Source organism: Bos javanicus, unplaced genomic scaffold (genome assembly GCF_032452875.1).
Source record: "Bos javanicus breed banteng unplaced genomic scaffold, ARS-OSU_banteng_1.0 tig00001600_1, whole genome shotgun sequence".
Taxonomy (NCBI): domain Eukaryota; kingdom Metazoa; phylum Chordata; class Mammalia; order Artiodactyla; family Bovidae; genus Bos; species Bos javanicus.
Genome location: NW_026893620.1, coordinates 11,932 through 29,601, shown reverse-complemented (window position 1 = coordinate 29,601; position 17,670 = coordinate 11,932). Strand labels below are relative to the sequence as shown.

General features: G+C 40.9%; 1 protein-coding gene across 1 annotated transcript in view; it reads left to right on the top strand.

The window, feature by feature from the left end:
• The window catches only part of LOC133243937 (ATP-binding cassette sub-family C member 4-like), a 63,116-nt gene extending 46,519 nt beyond the window's left edge, over positions 1–16,597 (top strand). Inside the window, exons 8-11 of the mRNA XM_061410645.1 lie at positions 186–435; positions 9,231–9,332; positions 14,154–14,243; positions 15,648–16,597. Of these exons, the coding sequence (XP_061266629.1) occupies positions 186–435; positions 9,231–9,332; positions 14,154–14,243; positions 15,648–15,857 (652 nt within the window). The 3' untranslated portion in view covers positions 15,858–16,597. The remainder of the gene's footprint in view (positions 1–185; positions 436–9,230; positions 9,333–14,153; positions 14,244–15,647) is intronic.
• Positions 16,598–17,670: the final 1,073 nt, after the last annotated feature.

Below are 17,670 nucleotides of genomic sequence, written 5' to 3'. Positions count from 1 at the left end.
GCTGCAGAGTGTGTTCCTGGTTTGGGGGCAGACCTCCGGGTGTGCACTGTGTAGTGTTTCCATGATGTGAGGGATAGTTTATCTGTGCCCACTCCCTTGAAAGGGACCACTCACACAGGGCACTTGAATTCATGCCTTGGATGTTGATGATTGTTTTAAAATCTACTTTCTACTCTCTTTTCCAGGAAGGAAATTTCCAAGATTCTGCAAAGTTCCTATCTTAGAGGAATGAATTTGGCATCATTTTTTGCTGTAACCAAAATCATGATTTTTGTCACCTTCATCACCAATGTGGCTCTCAAAAAGGTGATTACAGCCAGCCAAGTGTTTGTGGTGGTGACGCTGTATGAGGCTCTGCGGTTTACGAGCACCCTCTACTTCCCCATGGCCATCGAGAAGGTGTCAGAGGCCATCATCAGTATCCGAAGAATCAAGGTTTGGGGACAAATAACTTTTTTAAGTTGTAGGTGTATTTTACATAAAATGCCTTCTTTTATTTGGTGTGACTGTGTGCCAGTTAGATGAGGTTTAGCTCTCTGTGCCAAAGCTGGTAGTCATTCCAAACTCTCTTATGTACCCCCCTCTCTTCTTTGATAGAGTATATTATAAATATCATAAGTTCCCTGCTCATTTATTGGCAGCAGTAGCAACAACACAGGACTCTCTACATACAAGTGATGATGTCAGGGTGATTAATATGTCTAAAAACAAGAGAAGCGAACAGGTTGCCTCTCCTGTGCTAACTCAAATGACTAGATAGGGACTGTACACCGTCCTGGTGTGAACAGGATTCCTCTCTGGGCTGGGAAGGAAAAAACTTGCTGAGAGCTCCTTGTTCCTTGGACAGGAAGATTTACTTAGTTCTCTGTTGGAAACGGGTTCTTTCCTGCATAGGTGGTTTGCTTGTTAATTTCTGAGCTTGCCTTTTGGATCTGCCTTTTCCTCTCTGCCTCTTTTCATTGCTTAATTCTGTCTCTAGCTGGACTCTTCCCTTCAAATTTGTGATTCCCACCATACCCACTATGTTTTTTTTTTTTTTTTTTTCCTGGCTGTCCCTAAATTGCCTTGGGAAAATAATTTACATCACCAAGACAAGGGTCTGGCACACAGTAGGTGATCAGTTATTCATGTGTTTGTGAATAAATCTAAAATTAAAATAAAATGGTTCTGTGAGTCAGCCTGGGCATGAGCTTGAGTGTGATTTCAAGCATAAGTATGAATTTTAGGCTTTTGAAAAATCTGACTTGTTTCTACTTCTCCACAGTGATGGAAAACTAGTAATAGATCTCTAGTGAAGTTAGCTAGTTCTCCATGTGATTATATTTTATTTTTGGGTCTTGTCATAAAAGCCAGTCTTTTCTGTGATGACGTTTCTATGCTATAAAAAACCATTTCCCATAAAACACATCAGTCATATGGGGTCAGTTCTGGTCCCCTGAGTTTGTCATTCTTTCTGATGGGGGCTTCTAGCAATACTTATAAGGCTTGGTCCATGCAACTTGTTAAAAAATTCATTTTTCATGGCTTTCACATCTTTAAATAAGACATTTAGGAAAATCCTTGGACTGTAGTGACATTCTTAGTGACACATTAACCTATCCAGATGGAAGCTTCATATGTGTGTTGTGCTATTGTGGTTTTGTTATTACTGCTGCCACAGCTGCTGTCTTTGATCGTGGCTACCAGTGATCTACTTGTGGTCTGGGCCCTCTTGAACTCTTTATGCATCATGCCATCTCATTTAATCAGGAAAGCAATTGAGTGGGTAAACATTAGTGTCACCACTTTACAGATAAGGAAACAGGTTCCTGTATCAGTTGAAATAGCTCACCCATCCTCACACAGCTTGCAAATGACAGAAGTAGGATTCTGACCAAAGCCTGGTTTCTTAACCACTGTTACATTGCTTTCTATGTACCTTCTGTCATGTGGACTATCTCATTAAGTATGGTTTTTATCATCTTTTCTTACTCTGAAGACCTTTGAAGTCCCTGTTTTTTGAAGAATCAAGTTTTAAACTCTGGGCTCCACTGGCCTCTCTGTCTGTTTCTCAGCACATGGGGACTGGGGTGGGGAGGAGGAAAGGGGCTTGCCTGTGACCTGCCTTATCCATCCCTACTTTGAGGTCTTTACTCACTCTGTTCAGCCTCTTGGATTGATTTCTCTTCTGTCCTTGATTTAAGTAAATGCTTCTGAGCCTCCAGCAGCCCCATGACCCTCTCCCAGCACTTTTGTTGACATTGATCTGGGGTTTCCGTCTATGTGCACAGCAGCCTCTTGTCAGGTGGGGTGATGCTGACTCCCTGGGAGTGTTCTGAGCCCCTTGACAGCAGACTGTCTCTAGTGGTTCTTTAGTGTAGTGCCTGGTCCATGCTGGACACATCATGGGTATCAAATAAATGCTGGGTTGACTGAGACAACAGTTACAGGACATGACTGGGCCCCTACAAAGGCCCAGGGTGGGTCAGTCTGCACTAGAAGCTGGAGAAATGCAGAGGAGGGAGCAGATTGGCATCCCTGGAATATTGGGTCTTTATGGGAGTGTCAAATCAGAGGAACTGAATCTTATCCAGAGTGGGGATAGGTCTGAATCTTCTGCTTGTTCTGTGCATCCATCTGTGTATCTGAACCCAGCCCAACTGGACTTGGTGGACCTACTCTCTAAAGAGAGGAGCTAGCTGTGCCCTGTACAGCCAGGTGTTCATGTAGCTCCTGCTGGCCTGGCTTCTGGGCCTTGTAGTAAACTAGAAACACTCTTACTTGTTTAACAAAAATAGTCTGTCTTGATGGCCATCATAAAAGAAGATTTATACCATGAGGCTTTATGCTAAAATTCATCTCTAGTCTGAAGGTGCTCTTGAGACAGAATTCCCTCCTCTTTGGAGTTGGTCAGTCTAGTTTCTCTTAAGACCTTTGACTAATTGGATGAGGCCTACCCATGTTATGGAGGATAATCTGATTTACTCAGACTCTACTGATTTAAATGTCGATCTCATCTAAAAATGCTTACACTGTAATATGTGTTTGAGCAAGTGTCTGGGCCTGGTCTGCCAAGTGTCTGGTTAATAAAATTAACCATCACACCCTCCTGAATCCCCATATCTTCCTTTGAGCTCCTGCATATGACATTGTCCTCACTAAGCCGTGTGTTTATGGATTTCTTTCTTTCCTGGAACTCCAGACTTCTTACAGACAGTGCCTTGTTCATTTTCGTAGTGCTCAGAAATAGCAGATGCTCAGAACATGTGCAACTGAAGGGACCTTCTAGCTCCATCATGTCTGGGATCCTGCAAATACCTAACCGTTAAGCATGGTTGAAGTGGAGACAGTGATAACTCTGATTCTCTGATGGATGATGTGACGCACCAGAGAGTGTAGTGGGAAAGGGGTCCTGTAGAAGGTTTTCAGAGAATTGTGCTCAAATACTTGGGTGGATTTTTTACTTCTTTTCTACTAAAATGAACTCAATGTCTAAGGCCTGAGACTTCTTCCTGTGTAGGTGTGTGCAGTAACATTAAAATTATGATCTGGGGAGAACTTTGAATTTTCCTTGTGCTGACTTTGTCAGGCTGCTTTGTGTCCTGATGAAGGACACACCTTTGATTTGCGAAAAACACCTAAATTTTCTCTTCGTGGCTGGAGGGTGGTCTTGGAATTTAGAGATCTGTTGATGGTAGTTTGCAGTAAAGGCAGGGCAAATAGCTGAGAATAAGAGTGGTGAGATTGTTTGCATTGGAAACTGCTCCATGGTGTGTTGAAGTAATCTTGGAAGTATTTTTTTTCTTTTAGATCCTATTAATAGAAACTTCTTCACCCATTTAGTTTTACAACCCTATAAAGAATGTAGGTCTCTAGTTCATGAGAATCACCTGGTGTGCTTATTAAAACTAAATTATCACATCTTGGAGTTTCTGATTCACTATTCCTTTGCTGGGTCCAACTTACCTATGTCTTTAGTAAGTGTCCCTGTGTCCCTGAAAATAAATCACGTTTGGGAAACATTGCCCTAGTTGTAGAAAGAAATCTAAAATGTACCTTAGCAAATGCAAAAGATAACAGGACCTTTTTAAAACTAAAATCAATTGAGAGGAAAAAGCTGTCTTGATTTATGCTTGACTTTTGCGGGTCAAATTTGAATTTACTCATCCAATCATTCCACAAAATAACAAGTCTGGTGCAGCCTTGAGTATGGTACAGATGAGTATATATAGGGACAGGTAAGCAACTGCAGAGAAGTCCTTCCTACTTGCAATTTATGTTTCATCAAGTGGGAGGTTAATAAAGTATCAAACAGTGATACCTGATGTGCATCTCTGTGTCAATAGTCCTTGGGAGGAAAAGTCTGAGGGGCCATGAGTTGCTTTGGCAGAGTCACTGGTGTAGTTTTGGAGGTTGTGTTGAGAAGTTTGAGCAGGGAAGGCTAAGCAGGTTACCTGGAGAATTCCATGTGTGGGGGTGTGGGAGATGGGAGGCTGACGCTTCACATTTCCCTGGGGATGGTCATGTGACAAAGGCCTTTTGTGGATAAGAAGGGGGATCCGTGCATTTGAGTAACCAGAAATGTCTGAGGCTGCAGAGTAGAGAGCTGGAGGCCTGAGGAGGGGCCCATACAGGATCCTACAGGAAACATTAAGATTTTTATCATCTCAAAACTCAGCCTGGCTGCAGCCTGGAGAACAAGGCAATGAGGTGTGTTAGGGACCCAGAGCAGAGTCAGGGAGATGAGTGTATCAGGAGTGTGTGCAGTACATGGTCCAGGGACGAGATGATGTGGTTTGGTTTAGGGTGAAATAGAGAGACTTGGCCATATTTGAGAGCCGCTCAGGGGCACATTTTGAGTTGGGTATTAGGGGCGGGGAGGGGAGAGGTGGATGTCAGGCTGCTTTGGTTTTTCAGGCTGTAAAATGACCTGGATTCACTATGATAAGGAAGGCTAAGAGAGAACCAAATCTGAGGAGATGACTAGCCTGGACTTAGTTTTGGATTCTGAGAGCATTTTAAAATACTCAGTGTTTGCTGTAAGACCTGCCTCACTGAGCAGCCATTGGCTGGATTCAACCTCCTGTCCTGTTATCTAACAGGTAGCAGCAATTATCAGATAATCATTTTCTTCCTTTCCCTGCCTCTCACTTAGATGTGATGATGCCCAACTAGAAGGTAAAAAGGGCCTCAGGAGTGGAAGAAAAGGCCAACTGAGTTGGTCAGAACTGGGCAAGATTTGACCACAGATGGGCTGGAGGTGTGGTGGGCAGGCAGAGTTTAGAACACAGTGTGGTGTGGAGCCCTGCTGCCCCACAGCCTCCTGAAGCCTGGGGCTCAGTAGACTAGGTGGTTCATCATCCAGAATTTCTGCTCAGGTCATGTCTGGCAGCCTCAGGAAGGAAACCCACTACCCCTGCCCACCTTGGATGTGGTGCGGTGGTCCATCCCCATGGGCAGACCTACACATGGTCTTCATAGTGTTGTGTCTTCTTGTTTACATGTGCTTTTCTATGTCATTTTTCCCATGTACAAAATATGAATGATTTACTGTGACTTTATAGGCCCCAGAAACCCCTCTATTTTATCTTAATAAGGAAAATGGACTGAAGCTCTTTTCTTTGAATGACTCCAATAGGATTGTAAATATCTTGAAAGCACTATAAGTTTTCAGTGACTTTCACATCCAGTAAAATCTGTCTCTGAAGTTATATTATTCATAAAACTGCTTAGATTTTCCTCCACCAGCCACTGGGAAGTCAATCTTTTTGGCTGAAGTTCTGACTTTGGTATTTTCCCACATGATCTGTTCTGGGTCTGCACATCATCTGTATTTTATTTTTGGCCTTTTTTTTTTTTATCAGCCTGAGTCCTAGAAAAAAATCCAGCCAGCACTTCTGACACCTTTACAAGCTGGTTATGTGTTGGAATCTCATTTAACCCCCGGAAGATTGTGATATCTTTCCTCACTCAAACCTATTATTTGTGGAGAAGTGTTGGGAATTTCTGTCCTACTATGTACACACTGATGGTGTCTGGTATCACTGACTCAATGGACATGAGTTTGAGCATGCTCCAGGAACTGGTGATGGACAGGGAAGCCTGGCGTGCTGTAGTCCATGGGGTCACAAAGAGTCGGACATGACTGGGTGACTGAACTGAACACATGCACCCACTGAATATTGAGTTTTTGTCTTGGTAACATATTTAAGCTGAAATTGGCATTTGATTCTGTCTAGACAAGATGTACAATATATGCATACAACTTTTTGCTTGTTGCTGTGTTAGCTCAGTCTATGTAAAGCTGTAGCAGTGCAGGTTGGATGGATTTGAGGAGCCCTGTAATCTATTCCTTCCCTTACCCATGATTTGCTGACTGTACAAGGCTTGATCTCTGTTGGAGTTGGAACTAGTGTCTGTAAGTGTGTGAGTGATGTAGTGTCTATATCTTCTGTGTGACATATAGGAGAATCCCTCATGGGATTCAGGGGTAGGGAGGACAGTGCCAGCTGGTGATGTCCTGACAGATTCCCAGGAGGATTAGCTTTTGAGATGGACTGGAAGGGTGGGTGGGTTAGTACTCAGGGTGTCCAGGCAGAGGCCACCTGGGTAGTGTGGACTTAGGTGCTTATGGATCACTGGGGGATATTAAGTATGGTGGACATTCTCAGAGGTGTTGTAAAGAGATCAGGAAGGAGTGTTGTTGGGGAGGGCTAGGGAAGGAACTAGGGGAAAAACCCAAGAATATTGTATCAGTATTTGAAATGATTAATAGTAAGTTAGACTCTGAAATTATGTTGCTTCAAGAGAAAAGGAAAATTGGGAGATGAATGAGCTGTGGCAGAACAGACAAGAGCTGCTACATGACTGATGATGGGAGAGGTGATGTGGAGACAGAACTCAGGCTGTGGTGATTGAGAGCCTGCAGAGGAGTCCTCAGACCACTGTCCATCCATCCTGCCTCCTGCTGGACAAGGGCCTGGGGCGGGGAGGAGTAGCTGAGCCCCATGTTAGGTTCTCAGTGAGCCTGGATGAGAGGAGGAGGAAACGAGAGGATCTTATCTCCTGACCGCTGGTCTTTGAGAGAGATGCAAGGGTACTGCTTTCTTTTTCCTGCACAGAAGCAGGTTTTCATGATCAATTTTTGCCAATTGTTCTTTGGAAGAGGAAGATTGCAGTCACATTTGTAGCTCTGTGGTGTGATAGATGAGAATGTCAAGGACTTGAAGGATGTTTATGATTTTAGGGGAGTAGGTTCCTATTCAAATGTTTTCTTTCTCAAACATCCCCAGAAGCTTTTATCAGTTGCCCCTGTGTTGGTAGGGAATTGGTTTGCCTCTGGGTCGTAGAATTGCCCATATTAAAGCTGCTTACAAGGATAGTTTGCTTTTCTCTCATGCAAGAGTCCTTGTAAGGCTCTATATTCTCTTCCTGGGGCTGCCTTTACAAAGTAACACAAACCACAAGACCTAAAATCACAAGTCTGAAATCAAGGTGTCAGCAGGGCCACAATCTCTCGAAATCCTGTAAGGGGGACTCCTTTGTCAGCACTGTTAACTTAAATGGTTTCAGACAAACCTTGTTTTTCCTAGGCTTGCAATTGCCATCATTCCAGCCTCTGTCTCCATCATCATCTGTGTGTTTTCTGCTGGTGTGTCTGTCTCTGTATCTCTCTTCTTATAAGGGCACTAATCATGTTGAATTCAGGGCCCACCCTACTCCACTGTGATCTCACCTTAATGGATTACACCTATAACAACCCTATTTCCAAATAGAGTCACATTTTGAGCTAACTGGCATTAGGACATATCTTTTTTGTGGTGATACAGCTCTCCCCATAACAAGTCCCATGGCTAGTGTGAACCTCCGTGATGTTGGGACCCAGACTCTTTCTCTCTTATGTTACTCCACTGCATGTGACCTTGACCCCACTGGCAGCCTCCAAGGCCCAGGCCGTGGGGTGGAGGAAGGTCCTGGTTGCTGTCACTCTCCACTGACCTCGATTTAGCCACATGGCTGTGCATATCTGCTTGTGAGGCTGGAGAGAGAGGCCCTTCTTCCAAAAAGCCACTTGCAGCCAAATCCAGGGTTTGTTACCACAGAAGAATGAGAGCAGATTTTGAGGACAGTCAGCAGTCTCTGCCACACATTCATAGTTCTTAGGGGTGTGGGTAATGGAGGTGGTCTCAGTTGTTTACTCAATTTCTCTACCACTGTAGTTTCTTTCATTGAGTTATTAATACATCTAACATTTGCAGGGCAAGGGAGAGTTTTCTGGTATATGTTTATATTAGCTTTGTGGTGGTTCAAAGGACTTGGTTTTATTCAGCTAAATCACATTGAATGACTGCTAAGTGCTGTGAAAATAGCAAGAAGTGGAAGATGCAGCCATTCCTGTCGAGCTGGAGAGAAGGCACTGACTAAAGAGAAGACATAAGTGATAGTGAAAAGATGCTTGTGAAGTATTTTTAAGAGGTAGAAATTTAATAAGAACATTTTCTTTTTAGAATGATAACAAGTGGTAGTTAATGAAAAGCAGTGATATTGATTTATGCACATGAGAAAAGCAGAGTGGTCTTAAGTGCTCACATGAGGGTCATGACCCACAATAGAGCCAGAGTTTTCATTCAGCATCTCTGCTATAGGTCTTGTGTTTCCAGCCTGTCTTGTGCCACCGGATTGAAGAAGGCCTGGGAATGGCCTTCCTCTCTATGTTCCTAGCAGTGTCACATGGTGCTTGGTGCATAGTGGGATTCAGAAAATATGTATGGAATAATTTCCTCTCGGCTCCCATGTTTATTGCTGGTAACACAAGGCTAAAGCAATATAAATGTCCAGGTTCTAAATGTGTTGGATTTTAGAGCTATATTTTCTCCTTAGGGAAAAAATTTGTACACTGAGAAATGTTGAGAAAGTTGCAGATAGACTCACGACCAGGCGCTCTATTTATGTCATATATACACATGCATATACACACATTATACACACACACATACACACACACTCCCTTATATAAAGAACTCTATGTATACTATATGTACTATATTATGAATGTACATACTATATGGTGTAATAATAGTGTATATTATCTATATAGTAGTTTGTTCTGATGTGAACCAACACTTCAAATACAAATGGCAAAACAATTTGTAGGTTGTATAGATTTTTACTGCAAATTCCAGGGAAGCAATTATTTTTGTTTGTGTTTCATACCGCAGACTAAACTGTCTATGTTTTTCCTTTTTCTGTAGAACTTTTTGTTACTTGATGAGATATCACAGCTCACCACTCAACTGCCATCAGATGATAAAACAATCGTGCACATGAAAGATTTTACTGCTTTTTGGGATAAGGTAATAAGTCCTCCATTCCTAGATCATGACTGCTAATAGATAACTGTGACATAGATTTATTGGAGAATTTTGAGATTTTACTCAGGGTGTAAAATGTGACTTGCACATTTACTGAAAGTATGTTATAAAAGTTCTCAAAATCAGAGATAAAATTTGCAACTACAGAGATTATGTGTAAAATCAGCCTAAGACATTTGATGCATTCTCTATATCATTTTCAAGAGAGCTTTCAACATATTAGCACATCTTGAACTTAAAGTACATATGTTTGTAATGTTAGAATTTACAGGACTGGAGAGACAAAATGGCAGAGCAATGTCAGATTCTGAAGCCTGAACAGGGAGGGAGCTCAGTGTCTGGCCCTGGGAAACTGTGAGGTGTGGGGACAGGAAGCTGAATGTATGTGGCTCATTATTTTGTTGTCATAACTGAGTGAAAGTAGTAAAATAGAACTCTCAGTATCAGACAAGAAAGGAGTTGAGAAGCTTAAAAAATTTCTCATGTTTAAACATCTAGCTTCTTATTGATAGATTTGTATTCCTATAATATCCAAGTCTCCTTTTTAGTGATGAAAAATAATTGTCATTTTTTTAGTATGTTAATATTTTAGACATATTTTAGAATGTTTTTTAGTATGTTTATGTTCATGACAACATAAACAGATGAAGAGATATTCCATGTTCCTGGGTAGGAAGAATCAATATTGTGAAAATGACTATACTACCAATGATTCAATGCGATCCCTATCAAGTTACTACTGGCATTTTTCATGGAGCTAGAACGAAAATTTCACAATTCTTATGGAAACACAAAAGACCCCAAATAGCCAAAGAAGTCCTGAGAAAGAAGAATGGAGCCGAAGTAATAAACTTTCCTGATTTCAGATTATACTGCAAAGCTACAGTCATCAAGACAGTATGGTACTGGAACAAAAACAGAAATATAAAAAAGACAGAAAGCCCAGAAATAAACCCATGCACCTATGGGTACATTATTTTTGACAAAGGAGGCAAGAATATATAATGGGGCAAAGACAGCCTCTTCAATAAGTGGTGCTAGGAAAACTTGACCGCTACATTGTAAAAGAATGAAAATTAGAACACTTCTTAACACCATACACAAACTCAAAATGGACTAAAGACCTAAATGTAAGACCAGAAACTATAAAACTCTTAGAGGAAAACATAGGCAGAACACTCAATGAGATACATCAAAGCAAGATCCTCTATGACCACCTCCTAGAGTAACAGAAATAAAAACAAAAGTAAACAAGTGGGACCTGATTAAGCTTAAAAGCTTTTGTACTTCAAAGGAAACTATAAGCAAGATTTAAAGACAATCTTCAGAATGGGAGAAAATAATAGCAAATGAAACAACTGACAAGGGATTACTTTCAAAAATATTTGAACAGCTCATACAACTCAATGCCAGAAAAACAAACAACCCAATCAAAGAGTGGGAAAAAGACCTAAACAAACATTTCTCCAAAGAAGACATACAGATGGCTCACAAACACATGAAAACATGCTCAACATCACTCATTTTTAGAGAAATGCAAATCAAAATGACAATGAGATTTCACCTCACACTGATCAGAATGGCCATCATCAAAAAGTCTACAAACAATAAATGCTGGAGAGGATGTGTAGAAAAGGGAACACTCTTGCACTGTTGGTGGGAATGTAAATTGATACAGCCACTATGTATGGAAAACGGTATGGAGACTCCTTAAAAAGCTAGGAATAAAACCACCATGCTGCAGCTGCTGCTGCTAAGTCACTCTAGTCACTCTAGTCTGACTCTGTGTGACCCCATAGACGGCAGCCCACCAGGCTCCCCTGTCCCTGGGATTCTCCAGGAAAGAACACTGGAGTGGCTTGCCATTTCCTTCTCCAATGCATGAAAGTGAAAGTGAAGTTGCTCAGTTGTGTCTGATCGTCGTGACCCCATGGACTGCAGCCTACTAGGCTCCTCCATCCATGGGAGTTTCCAGGCAAGAGTACTGGCCATATGACCCAGCAATCCCACTCTGAGGCATATACCCTGAGGAAACCAAAATTGAAAATGATACATGTATTGCATTGTTCATTGCAGCACTGTTTACAGTAGGCAGGACATGGAAGCAACCTAGATATCCATTGACAGATTAAGGGATAAAGAAGTTGTGGTACATATACACAATGGAATATTATTCATCTATTAAAAAGAACACATTTAAATCAGTTCTAATGAGGTAGATGAAACTGGAGCCTATTATACAGAGTGAAGTAAGTCGGAAGGAAAAATACCAATACAGTATATTAAAGCATATACATGGAATTTAGAAACATGGTAATGACAACCTTATATGCAAGACAGCAAAAGAGACACAGATATAAAGAACAGACTTTTAGACTCTGTAGGAGAAGGTGAGGGTGGGATAATTTGAGAGAATAGTATTGAAACATATATATTACCATATGTGAAATAGATGGCCAGTCAAAGTTCGATGCATGAAACAGAGCATTCACAGCAGGTGTACTGGGACAACCCAGAAGGATGGGATGGGGAGGGAGGTTGGAGGGGGTTTCAGGATGGGGGACACATGTACACCCGTGGCAAAAAATTTCTAAAAAAGAAAAAAAAGTTAATGTTTTGTAATTCATTTCTTCCCAGAGAAATTTTTTCATTTTGAAGATTATTGCAATAGTTTGTCCACACTTTGTACTTTAAGTTTTTTGGGCATTTTACTGATGAACTGTAACCTCTCTTTAAAAACAAAAATTATCAGTTACTGACAATTTTCTTAACACTAAGAACATGTAAAGACATACACACACCCTTAAGTCTCTCAGGAATATGACCTGTAATTGGCATGACTTCTCCCTCACACTGGATTGTGTGCTGTTGCATGTACCTCCATATTTTTTTGCTTTCTTACAGCAGAAGTACTTTATGGCCCCTGTTTAGCCAGGACAGGTAACGCATTTAACACATATTAAAATTGAGGTCTCAACACTCTGACCCACAAAGTCATAATTAATTTCTTAATTCCCTATTTTATTTTTGTTGTCATTGTTGGTGTTAAATTAGAGCTCTTGTGAAGTTAGAGCTTTGACGGGTATTTATAAGAGTTACTTTGCCAAGAAAGACTTCATCATGCAAAGTGACCTGCTCCCTTAGCATTACTGAGATTCATTCTTTATCAAATGAAAATGGAGAGATAGTGGAGGTTTCAATTTATTAGTAGAGGGCCAGGCTAATCATGTACTTAAGCTGCCACATCGTGGAGATTAATGAAATAGTTAAAACCAAGGGTCAAGAAACTATAAAACTCCTAGAGGAGAACATAGGCAAAACACTCTCTGACATACATCACAGCAGGATCCTCTATGATCCACCTCCCAGAATATTGGAAATAAAAGTAAAAATAAACAAATGGGACCTAATTAAACTTAAAAGCTTCTGCACATCAAAAGAAACTATTAGCAAGGTGAAAAGACAGCCTTCAGAATGGGAGAAAATAATAGCAAATGAAGCAACCGACAAACAACTAATCTCAAAAATATACAAGCAACTCCTACAGCTCAACTCCAGAAAAATAAATGACCCAATCAAAAAATGGGCCAAAGATCTAAATAGACATTTCTCCAAAGAAGACATACAGATGGCTAACAAACACATGAAAAGATGCTCAACATCACTCAGTATCAGAGAAATGCAAATCAAAACCACTATTAGGTACCATTTCACACCAGTCAGAATGGCTGCGATCCAAAAGTCTACAAATAATAAATTCTGGAGAGGGTGTGGAGAAAAGGGAACCCTCTTACACTGTTGGTGGGAATGCAAACTAGTACAGCCACTATGGAGAACAGTGTGGAGATTCCTTAAAAAACTGGAAATAGAACTGCCTTATGATCCAGCAATCCCACTGCTGGGCATACACACTGAGGAAACCAGAAGGGAAAGAGACACGTGTACCCCAATGTTCATCGCAGCACTGTTTATAATAGCCAGGACATGGAAGCAACCTAGATGTCCATCAGCAGATGAATGGATAAGCAAGCTGTGGTACATATACACAATGGAGTATTACTCAGCCATTAAAAAGAATACATTTGAATCAGTTCTAATGAGGTGGATGAAACTGGAGCCTATTATACAGAGTGAAGTAAGCCAGAAGGAAAAACACCAATACAGTATACTAACGCATATATATGGAATTTAGAAAGATGGTAACGATAACCCTGTATACGAGACAGCAAAAGAGACACTGATGTATAGAACAGTCTTATGGACTCTGTGAGAGGTGTCTGTGGATCTTGTTGTTTTGGGAAAGAGCATTGTAGACAAAGAGAACCAGAAAATTAAAAGATCCTGAGTGTATACACTGCTGTATTTAAAATGGGTAATCAAAAAGGACCTACAAAAAAAAAACAAAAAACCAAGGGTCATAATGAAAACATAAATGATTAAAAACTTCCTATATTGACTATCCTACTAAGTATATTATTTTAATAAGTTAGTATACATCATAAAATTTGCATTTCAAATTTCAGCTTGTCATTTCAACTGCTAAATTCTGTGGCTATCTAATACTGTGTCCATATGGATAGCTAGTAAAAGGAGCCTTCTAAAGGCAACTGAAGTTGTTTCAGACCCTGGAAGAGAAAAGATTGGATGAAAAGTCCTATAGAACACATTATCTTAAAATAGGAAGGAGAAAAATGTGGGCTATGTTTAGCATATCAATGACTATTTTGTTATTTTCTCCACTTTCTGAAGTAATGTGTGTTAATTTATTGAAAGGGGCACATTTTTATAAACTTTAATTTGCAGGAATCAGAAACCCCAACCCTACAAGGCCTTTCGTTTACTGTCAGACCTGGTGAACTGTTAGCTGTGGTTGGACCTGTGGGAGCAGGAAAGGTAAGCCATGATACCTTGTTCAGCTTGCTGCAACGCCACAGCCCCTGTTAAATTCTCAGAGTTGAGGGACTTCCCTGGTGGTCCAGTGGTTAAGAATCTGCCCTCCAATGCAGGAGACACGGGTTGGATCCCTGGTCGGGGAACTAAGATCCCACATGCCTCGGGGCAACTAAGCCGGTGTGCTGCAATGAAAGATCTTAAGTATTGCAACTATGACCCAACACAGCCAAAAATAAATAAATGAATATTTTAAAAAATTCTTAAGAGTTGAGCCTAAAGCTGTGTATAACACAGTTTGAACTGGGCAAATCTAGAATCGCTTTCCTCTAGGTGTGTTCCATGGGACATTCGTTTTGCAAGAAGGTTTCATGGCCACATAAATCTGGGTAAATGCACACTGTGTTTTCCTTCTTGGTGCTTCATGTTGCACAGTTGGGAACTGCTTGTCGGATGTTTGGACATCTCAGTGAAGGACGTTATTTATGTGACATCTATTCAGGACAGAATGAGACAGTGGGGACTTCTTTTTGTGACGGTGGTCCCTCCGGGAAGTCTGGAGGTTGTGAAGGCTCTTCCAGGAAGCTTTGAGCGTTTTCTCACATGACTTGACTTGATCCTCTCAGTGCACATGTAGTGAATGTGCAGCCATGTGCTGGAGCTAAAGAAACAGATGTGCGCGAGACCCTGACACCTCTGCCATCCAGAGACAACCAGGTTCTGGGGTGAGACAGATATGCAGGCAGATTATTTTAGCCCAGTGCGCTAGCACTGTGATGTGGGGACACAGACACACCACATCTGTGTGGTGTATAAGATTTGAAGGACATATGTACATTCACTTAGTCTCTTGTGTTCTGTACAACAAAATACAGAAATCTAAATGTAAGTGTGTACATGAGAGGTTGATGATTTCTTCTGTGACGGACTTTTGCTCTTTGGACACAACTCACTTCAGAGTTCTTTTAATAATGATCTTTGGATATAGTTTTTACATGTAGCTTTTTAAGAACAAGTATTTGCCAAGTGAAGGATACTCAGATGTAGGAACAGCTGCATAAACATCAGATGCAAGAAATACACATCCTGCTGGGCTGCTCTGCGAGTTAAGAATGTTAAACATTTTTATTTAGTCTTTGTTGAGTATAGCGCTTCATTTGAGGGAAATTCTTGGGCACAGAGATTGTTATAGCATTTTATTAGTATTTCTTGTCAACTGTGGGTTTACATTGACCAACAGTGTTATTTTCAACTTTTTGGTTGCAACTACCAGAACTATACATTATCGTGTTCTAAACACAAGCTTTCTATCATGTATCAAGCGCCAGGGTGGGGTCGGCTGTGCTGCGGGGCATGTTCCGTCCTGAGTGCTGCCTGTTCATGTGTGTGTATTGCCGTCTGTTTCAGTCATCACTGTTATGTGCTCTGCTGGGGGAGCTGCCCCCGAGCCAGGGGCAGGCCAGCGTGCACGGGAGGATCGTGTATGTTTCTCAGCAGCCTTGGGTGTTCTCAGGAACTGTGAGGAGTAACATTTTATTTGGGAAGAAATACGAAGAAGAACGATATGAAAAAGTAATAAAGGCTTGTGCTTTGAAAGAGGTGGGTAATGACTCCTAAGTTGGATATACTTGAATTTTAAATAATAATAGTATCGGTTTAACCTACAAGATTTGTTGAGAGTTTTTATTTACTTTTTTAATTTGAAAAATCTTTGTTGCTGATTATTTAAAACTGGTCTTCTGGGTAAATATGCAGGAATATACATTGCTGTTTTAATCCTGATGTGATAACACTCACAGAATGCCTTTTTTTTCTTTTTCCCCTTGAGGGGATCAGTCCATTCTATGAAGTTTCATTCACTTTTAACAATTATATAAATTTCTAAAATAGCAAGCACAGTGTAATGAATCCTTATGTACCACTTCCAGCTTTAGTCATAATCAGCCGGTGGCCGGTCTTGCTGCATCTCTACCCCTGTGCTCTGCCTGCCCCACCCCCAACCTACATTATGCTGGAGCAGATCCTAGACATCATATTAGTTCATCTGTCTACATTTCATTAGTTTCATCTAAGAGAAAAAAAATCTTTTCCCTTTGGAAAAAAATCACCACATTATTTCACCTGAAACATAACCCAAATTGCTGAATGTCATCAACCTTCTAATCTGAGTTTTCGTGCTGTTAGACATCCCACTGAGAAACCTTGTTCACCGTTGTTGGAATCAGATTCCACATAAGGTCTGTCCATTGTGCTTGGTTGTTGCCTCCTCAGTCCCTTTCAGTCTCTCGGTTTCCTGCGTTACTTCATTTTTTATTTATAATTTATTATTTAAAGAAAATAGAATGCTTATGTTTCTTCTTAATACTGTATCATTTTGTTGGAGAAGAGATTATTTTCAGAAAGGGCATTGATTTTCACAGAAAATGGCAAAGCGAAATGTTTAACTCTACATTAGGATTTAGATGAAATTAGTGAATGAAGGAGGAAAACTAAACTTATCTGATAGAATATAATTTGGCAGAAACAAAGAAAAATGTAAATACTGATAAATAATTTGTTATTCTCTTGGGTTATAAACATCAGTGAAAAACAGTTTTAAAGGGCTCCCCCTGGTCTCTTCAGGGCAGTTTGGACATCTGAATATTCTTTTATACAGTGAGGAAAAAGCTAGGACAGACTTTCAAAGGTTTGGTGTTAAAGGCTGCAAACTCTCTTTGTGAGGAAATAGTAATTCTGCTTGAACAATGGCTTGAACACCATAGACAGTATTAGGTGAGCAGCATTTTATGATAATGTGGACAGAACAGAATTATTCATTTAATGGCTGCTATTTCTTTCTCTTTGGCTCATGTTAACAGGAGACTGTGCTTTTGCAGAAATGATGTGAAGTTAAGAGGAATGAGCTAGATTTTTATTAAATGGTACATAGACTGGGTAAGAAGAGGGGAAACAAATGTGAAACAGTGAGACAATAGCTCCTATTTATTCAGAGTTCATGTGCAAATCATTTTTGTATCTGTCTCTGACATGTGTGCATGCACACACATAAACAGGAAACAGTTCAGTTCAGTCGCACAGCCGTGTCCAACTCTTTGCGACCCCATGAATTGCAGCATGCGAGGCCTCCCTGTCCATCACCAACTCCCGGAGTTCACTGAGACTCACGTCCATCGAGTCAGTGATGCCATCCAGCCATCTCATCCTCTGCCGTCCCCTTCTCCTCCTGCCCCCAATCCCTCCCAGCATCAGAGTCTTTTCCAATGGGTCAACTCTTCGCATGAGATGGCCAAAGTACTGGAGTTTCAGCTTCAGCATCATTCCCTCCAAAGAAATCCGAGGGCTGATCTCCTTCAGAATGGACTGGTTGGATCTCCTTGCAGTCCAAGGAACTCTCAAGAATGTTCTTCAACACCACAGTTCAAAAACATCA